Genomic DNA, 7,817 nt, shown 5'->3' with positions numbered 1-7,817 from the left:
ACTGTTTTATTAGTCAGACTGAATTGGAATCAGACCAAAGGCTTTGTGAAGCCCACATGTCGAACAGCTGGGATTTCCCCCTCGCTGTGGGTTTGAGTTTTTCTATATTGCGTTGCTCCCATCATGGGGATGGGTCCACTGGGAACACATGGTGGGAATGTTGGAAGAAGGATTTTTCCCTGTTTTCAGCACAGCCCAAAGGTTCATTCTGGGTCTGTGCACCTGACCATAATTGACCTTTTCAGGACTGAGGGTTTTGTTAACTTTATCCTTTCACGGGATGTGGGCATCACTGTGCCCGTTTATTACCCATCGTCAAACTGAGTGGCCACTTCAGAGTCAACTACATCGCTGAGGGTCTGGGGTCATATGTAGGCCGGGCCATGCACCTACAACAGATTTCCTTCTCTAAAGGACATTAGTGACCCAAGATGGTTTTTACAATAAATTGTTTTATGGTCATCGTTAGGCTTTTAATTCCTAATCATAGAATCCCTACAAAGCAGAAGGAGGCCATTCAGCCCATCGAGTCTGCACTGACCACAATCCCATCCAGGTCCTATCCCGATAACCTCTCATATTTACCCCGCTAATCCCCTGACACTAGGGTCAATTTACCACGGTCGATCGACCTAACCCGCACATCTTTGGATTGTGGGAGGAAATCGGAGCACCCGGAGGAAACCCACGCAGACACGGGGAGAATGTGCAAACTCCGCACAGACAGTTCACCATTTGCCATGGTGGGATTTGAACCCGTGTCCCCAGAGTGTAACGGCATGGTGGCACAATGGTTAGCACTGCTGCCTCAGCGCCAGAGACCCGGGTTCAATTCCAATCTTGGGAGACTGTGCAGAGTCTGCACGTTCTCCCCATGTCTGCGTGGGTTTTAGCCGGGTGCTCCGGTTTCCTTCCACAGTCCAAAGATGTGTAGGTTAGGTGGATTGGCCATGCTAAAATTGCCCCTTAGTGTCCAAAGATGTGTTGGTTAGCGGGATTAGTGGGGTATATACATGGGGTTGCGGGGATAGGGCCTGGGTATGATGCCCTGTTTGAGTGTCGGTGCAGACTCAATGGACCAAATAGCCTCATTCTGCACTGTAGGGACTCTACCTTGGGTTTCTGGGTTCCTAGTCCAGTGACAATACCACTACACCACCTTAATCATTGTAAGAACTCTCTGCTTCCAAGTGAGTGCTATGTCGGCTCTCGGTACCTCTGTGAATGGCCCAGGAGGCATTAACTACAGTCTTGTTGGCCTTAGGGAGCTGCCGTTCCAGAAGGGAGATATTGTCTACATATACAGACAGATCGATCAGAACTGGTACGAAGGAGAGCATCATGGACGAGTTGGCATCTTCCCCAGATCGTATATCGAGGTAACCCTGAGCTCTGAGATGTGACTGAGTGCACGTTAGCGTCCCTCTTGGCCAATGTTGACCTCTGATTCCCTGATTACAGCTTCTCCCTCCCACGGAACGGGCCCAACCCAAAAAGGCGCCGCCCCTGCAGGTGCTGGAGTACGGCGAGGCCGTGTCTCGCTTCAACTTCAGTGGTGACACCCACGTGGAAATGTCTTTCAGGAAGGTAGGAAGCTCTCCGCAATCCGGGTTCTTTTTTTTTTTAGGATTGTTAAGTTTGGTCAGCTGCTCAGAGTGCGAGGGATGTCGGAGTTGGAGAATGAAGCATCTGCCATTCTGGGAGCCCTATCGAGACCTCACAAGTCAAGGCTCTGCTTCGAGGCAAACCAAAACTCCATCTACCCTTCCCAACAACTCTCCCAACCCCGGAGAAACAGCCAATAGGGTGCCAGTGTGATGAATTCCATTTCTCCTCCTGAGACAGCAGAGGAAGACGACCACCCTGTGCTAAGTGAAGATTAGCTTAGTCCTTGGTGCCTTTGGCCACTTGAAGTTTCCTCCTCTTCGTTCTTGAGGTGTGGGCCTCTCTGGCAAGACTGACATTTATTTCCCACCTCCAACTGACCTTGTGTTATTGGTGGTGAATCTCCTTTTTGAACCCGTTGGCGAAAGTGCATGCACAATGCTGTTGGGTAGAGTGCCATGATGTAAAGAATGTAAAGGGCGGCACGGTGGCACAGTGGTTAGCACTGCTGCCTCACAGCTCCAGGGACCTGGGTTTGAATCCCGGGTTGGGTCACTGTCTGTGTGGAGTTTGCACGTTCTCCCCGTGTCTGCGTGGGTTTCCTCCGGGTGCTCCGGTTTTCTCCCACAGTCCAAAGATGTGCGGGTTAGGTGGATTGGCCATGCTAAATTGCCCCTTAGTTTCCAAAGATGTGTAGGTTAGGTGCATTAGCCATACTAAATGCACAGGGTTACAGGGATAGGGCAGGATGTGGGCCTGAGTGCCTCTTTTGGAGAGTCGATGCAGACTTGATGAGCTGAATGGCCACCTCCTGTAAGGATTCTATGATTGGTTCTGAGTATTTATCCGCCCATCCTGAAAATTAAAATTGGCTGTTAGTTGTCAGTCTAACTCGGATGGGTTATTGGATGGCTGGAGGTGAGAAATGGATGAATGTCCATGAGGGAGGGAGATTGGGATGGAAGTGCAGAGTACGATGGCTCCTTTATCCTTCTGCTGACCCGCTCTGGGAGGGATTGAGTTTGGATGTGTGCCTGGAATGGGAAGCATTTCATATCCCCAGAGCAAAGTGAAAAATTCCCAGCCGGTTTTAGCATTTAGAAGATTAGATTGAATTTATTTTAGACCTCAAACGATTTGAGGCGGTTAGCAAGGAATCTTCTTGTTGCAGTCAGGGAACTCTGTACCACAAGGACTTGAAGGAATTTGAAGGAAACTGAGATCGACATGAGACAAAGGATTACAACGAATTGATAATAGGGTGTTTATTCATTCATGGGACATGGGCGTCGCTGGCTGGCCAGCATTTATTGCCCATCCCTAGGCGCCTGAGGGCAGTTGAGAGTCAACCACGTTGCTATGGCTCTGGAGTCACATGTAGGCCAGACCAGGTCAGGACGGCAGATTTCCTTCCCTAAAGGACATTAGTGAACCAAATGGGTTTTTCCGACAATGGTTTCATGGTCATCAGTAGATTCTTAATTCCAGATATTTTTATTGAATTTAAATTCCACCACCTGCCGTGGCGGGATTCGAACCCGGGTCCTCAGAACATTAGCTGAGTTTCTGGATTAGTAGTCTAGCGATAATACCACTAGGCCACGGCCTTGCCCTGTGATGAAGCTGATGTATTCACTCCAGCGGAGACCAGTCTGTCTCTGTGCTGTGAATTCGATCTGAGTCTCGGTGATAACCCACACGCTCCCCTCTCTCTCTCTCTGCAGGGTGAGCGGATCACACTCGTACGAAGAGTGGACGAAAACTGGTACGAAGGCAAAATCTCGGGCACGAACCGCCAGGGCATCTTCCCCGTCACATACGTGGATGTGATTAAAAGACCCCGAGTGAAGAATGCGGTGGACTACCCCGATCCCCCGAGCTCTTACTCTTCAAACCGCAGCTCAACAAGCTCTCCCCAGGTAGTCTTCCTCTTTCTAACCAAGCTTTGAGCACCACCTACTGTCACATGTACTGTATTACACCCAGGCCTCGAGGCCTGGCCTCTCAACAACACCACCCCTTCTCCCTTCATTTGGTTTGATTTATTATTGTCACGTGTATTGGTACACAGTGAAAAGTATTGTTCCTTGCGCACTATACAGACAAAGCATACCATTCATAGAGAAGGAAAGGAGAATGTAGTGTTACAGTCATAGCTAGTGTGTAGAGAAAGATCACCTTAATGCGAGGTAGGTCCATTCAAAAGTCTAATGGCAGCAGGGAAGAAGTGCTGATTATCTGAAAGGAATGACCTCTTCACAGAGGGCCCTGTGATCTCCCCTCGCCTTGTATTTTTGACCCCACACCACTGTCCCTTTTCTTGTGGGAGAGGGGTCTTCCATTTGGTTTCAGACCCCATTGACATTGAGAGCCAGAATTTTCTGACAGTGCTGTGCTTGGATTAATGAACGTAAGTTGGGGTACCACTGTCTTGGGGGGTGGGGTCAGCGGGTTGGATTGGATTTAAACCCTGCCATGCTGGAACGCTCCTGAACTTCGAATACTCCTCATCGATATTGAGGGGTGTTATTGGGAGGTTAACAGATTTGGCGCGCCCTCACTGGCTCTGATGTCCCTGGATGAGGAATGTTACTCGGGATCCGGACTGCTGACTGGGGTTTCCCTCAGTCCCTGCGGAATGGTGCCCCTGTGTATGTGGTGGGGCACAGTAACAAGTCTCACAGCACCAGGTTAAAGTCTAACAGGTTTATTTGGTAGCACAAGCCACTAGCTTTCGGAGCGCTGCCCCTTCATCAGGTCAGTGGGAGTTCTGTTCACAAACAGGGCACATAAAGACACAAACTCGATTTACATCTCCAAATATGTGGTGGGACACAGCTTGTGATGCCCTTAATAGTCGAGCAGCCTGATGGCTCTCTTGAGGCTGACACACAAAAAATGACTAGGCAAGGTATTGGGGAACTATTGGCCTCTGCAATGGGGGCAGGGAGGGGGAGGGGGGAATGCTTTTGGGACAGGAGGGAGGAAAGTTTCTGTGTATGATATATGAATTCAAAACTGCGCCAGATAGTCAGTCACCTTATGACAGGTGAGCAGAGACATTTTCACATCAATTTTAAAAATCTTTTATATAACAGTCGGCACAGTGGTTAGCACTGTGCTGCCTCCGAGCGCCAGGAACCTGGGTTTGATCCCGGCCTTGGGTGACTATGTGGAGTTTGCACGTTCTCCCTGTGTCTGCGTGCGTTTCCTCCGGGTGCCCCAGATTCCTCCCACAGTCCAAAGATGAGCACGTTAGGTGGATTGGCCATGCTAAATTGCCCCTTAGTGTCCAAAGATGTGCAGGTTAGGTGGATTGGCCATGCTAAATTGCCCCTTAGTGTCCAAAGATGTGCAGGTTAGGTGGATTGGCCATGCTCAATTGCCCCTTAGTGTCCAAAGATGTGCAGGTTGGGTGGATTGGCCATGCTAAATTGCCCCTCAGTGTTCGAAGATGTGCAGGTTAGTTGGATTGGCCATGCTAAGTGGGCGGAGTTGCTTTGATTTGATTTATTATTGTCAGTGTATTAGCATACAGTGAAAAGTATTGTTTCTTGCGCGCTATACAGACAAAGCATACCGTTCATGGAGAAGGAAAGGAGAGAGCGCAGAATGTAGTGTTACAGTCATAGCTAGGGTGTAGAGAAAGATCAGCTTCATGTGAAGTAGGCCCATTCAAAAGTCTGTTGGTTGCAGGGAAGAAGCTGTTCTTGAGTGGGTTGGTACGTGACCTCAGACTTTTGTATCTTTTTCCCGACGGAAGAAGGTGGGAGAGAGAATGTCCGGGGTCCGTGGGGTCCTTAATTATTATGGGTTCAGCACAGGGGATGGGCCTGGGTAAGATGCTCTGTCAGAGAGCAAATACAGCCTCGATGGACCGAATGGCCTGGTTCTGCAGTGTAGGAATTCTATGATGCTATGAAATTCCTTTTCTCTTTCTCGTAAAATGTTGTGTTCAAGTATCTCCCTGCCCCCATGTGCTTATTTCTATATCTTGCTATCTTATTTTAGTTGCCTGTTTTCTGGTTATTTATTGATGTTTTTGAACTCTCTCCTTATCTGTTGATTTTGTTTTTCCCTTTTCTCTTCTGTTTGAAGTTCTCCCTTAATTGCGCTCCCCCCCGGCCATCTCCCCCACCTCCTCAGTCTCACTATCGCAGAGTGCTCTCTCCAGATGTGCAAGCTATCACCTCCGACTGGATTACGCTAACGATGGGCATATCCCCGAGCCCCACGCCCCTGGCAACCCCTCCACTGCCCCCGCTGCCCGAGGGCTTCTACTCTGACGGAAACTACCTCAGCACCTCGCTGGCCACCAGCCCTTCCCTCACGGCCAGCTCCCCCCTCTCGAAAGAATGGGGGGATTCCGCCCCCGATTGGGACAAGTCGCCTTTGCCCCCGCCTCGATCGCAGCAGTCTCTGCGGAGTGTGACTTTCAGCACTCCTCTCAGCGAGGACCTTGTCCTCTTCACCCCCTCTCCCACCCTCAGTAACTACAGCTCGTCCCCTCCAGTGGCCTCACCACCTCCGCCCAGTCCCATCAACCTGACCGATAACGCCTGGGCCCTGAGCGGCGGGCGGTGCCGGGGGGATGTGGCGGATCCTTTAGCCGTCAGAGTGCAAAGCGGTGGTCTCGCCAGCCAGGCACCTGACCCAGGGAGGTGCAGGAGTCCAAAGGGGCACCCAGGCACCGGGCACCGTGAAATGTCCAGGGACCTCCTCAAGATTATCCAGGGAGATGCCACGCAGGAAATGGAGGGCAACGCCAACAGGAAACCAGCAGAACCAACAGAGAAGGTAGCTGGGGCATGGCGGTGTGTCTGTCAGCTCCAGTATCACGGAGCATGGTGTGGCATCACAAGAGTATTGCAAGCCAGTGCCTAATATTGAAAGCCGAGTTAAAATTTGCCTCACTAACTGTGGTTGACTGCTTTGAGATGCAGAATTACTGGTTTTCCACTGACTCTTTGTGTTCCATCTCTCTCTCCACTTCCCTTTATGGATCCCAGGGTATCACAGTAAACTTCCCCTCCCCCCCCTACCCAACCCTCGCCTCAGTCACTCCTTCCTCAGCGGCTTCACCGGTCCATTCTGGTATCTCACCCCCACCCTCCACCACCCACAGCTGGACAGAGGGTCAAGTGTGGCCCTGCGGTCGCCTTCATCAGCAGCTCTGACAACTGGAGCTCGGCTGATGATAGGACAGTGACTGTAGCATTTCATAGAAACAGAAAATAGGCACAGGAGGAGGCCATTCAGCCCTCTGAGCCTTGCTCCGTCATTCATCCAACCCAATAGCCTGATCCCACCCTTTCCTCCCATATCCTTTATCCCCTTGGTCCCAACAGCTATATCTGACTGCTTCTTGAAAACATTCAATGTTTTGGCCGCAACTACTTCCTGTGGTAATGAATTCCACAGGCTCACCACTCTTTGGGTGAAGAAATGTCTCCTCACCTCCGTCCTAAATGGTCTACCCCAAATCCTCAGACTGTGACCCCTGGTTCTGGACTCCCCCACCATCGGGAACATCCTCTCTGCATCTACCCTGTCTCGTCCTGTTAGAATTTTAGAGGTTTCTGTGAGATCCCCATTCTTCTGAACTCCAGCGAATACAATCCTAACTGGGGTGGCACGGTGGCACAATGGCGAGCACTGCTGCCTCACAGCGCCAGGGACATGGGTTCGAATCTGGCCAAGGCTCGCTGTGTGGAGTTTGCACATTCTCCCCGTGTCTGCGTGGGTATCTCCCGAGTGCTCTGGTTTCCTCCCACAGTCCGAAGATGTATGGGTTAGGTTGATTGATCATTTAGGTTGATCGGCCATGTTAAATTGCCCCTTAGTGACCCAAGAAGTGTAATCGACTCAAATCTCTCCTCCTACGTCAGTCCTGCCATCCGAGGAATCAGCCTGGTAAACCTTCTCTGCACTCCCTCTATAGCACGCACATCCTTCCTCAGATAAGGAGACCACAACTGGCACCCAATATTCCAGGTGTGGCCTCACCAAGGCCCTGTATAATTGCAACAACACATCCCTGCTCCTGTACTCGAAACCTCTCGCAATGAAGGCCAACATACCATTTGCCTTCTTTACCGCCTGCTGCACCTGCATGCTTACCCTCAGCGACTGGTGCACAAGGACACCCAGGTCCCGCTGCACACTCCCTTCTCCTAATTTATGGCCATTCAGATAGTAATTTGTCTTCCCGC

The 7,817-nt window shown here is 50.7% G+C and overlaps 2 protein-coding genes across 44 annotated transcripts in view; one reads left to right on the top strand and one right to left on the bottom strand.

Annotated features, from left to right (window-relative positions):
• The window catches only part of LOC144480348 (uncharacterized), a 420,372-nt gene that overhangs the window by 8,533 nt on the left and 404,022 nt on the right, over positions 1–7,817 (bottom strand). The gene's annotated exons all lie outside the window — the stretch shown is intronic.
• The window catches only part of LOC144480343 (sorbin and SH3 domain-containing protein 1-like), a 127,454-nt gene that overhangs the window by 110,152 nt on the left and 9,485 nt on the right, over positions 1–7,817 (top strand). For 32 of the 43 annotated variants that reach the window (XM_078199745.1, XM_078199744.1, XM_078199759.1 and 29 more), the window contains 4 exons: positions 1,265–1,379; positions 1,462–1,587; positions 3,330–3,524; positions 5,704–6,402. In XM_078199745.1, coding sequence (XP_078055871.1) covers positions 1,265–1,379; positions 1,462–1,587; positions 3,330–3,524; positions 5,704–6,402 — 1,135 coding nt within the window. The remainder of the gene's footprint in view (positions 1–1,264; positions 1,380–1,461; positions 1,588–3,329; positions 3,525–5,703; positions 6,403–7,817) is intronic. The other 11 variants (XM_078199754.1, XM_078199760.1, XM_078199756.1 and 8 more) reach the window with 1 other exon arrangement.

The sequence above is a fragment of the Mustelus asterias genome, chromosome 28 (genome assembly GCF_964213995.1).
Source record: "Mustelus asterias chromosome 28, sMusAst1.hap1.1, whole genome shotgun sequence".
NCBI classification, from domain to species: domain Eukaryota; kingdom Metazoa; phylum Chordata; class Chondrichthyes; order Carcharhiniformes; family Triakidae; genus Mustelus; species Mustelus asterias.
The sequence above is the reverse complement of the archived record's forward strand: the minus strand, read 5'-3'. Positions and strand labels throughout refer to the sequence as shown.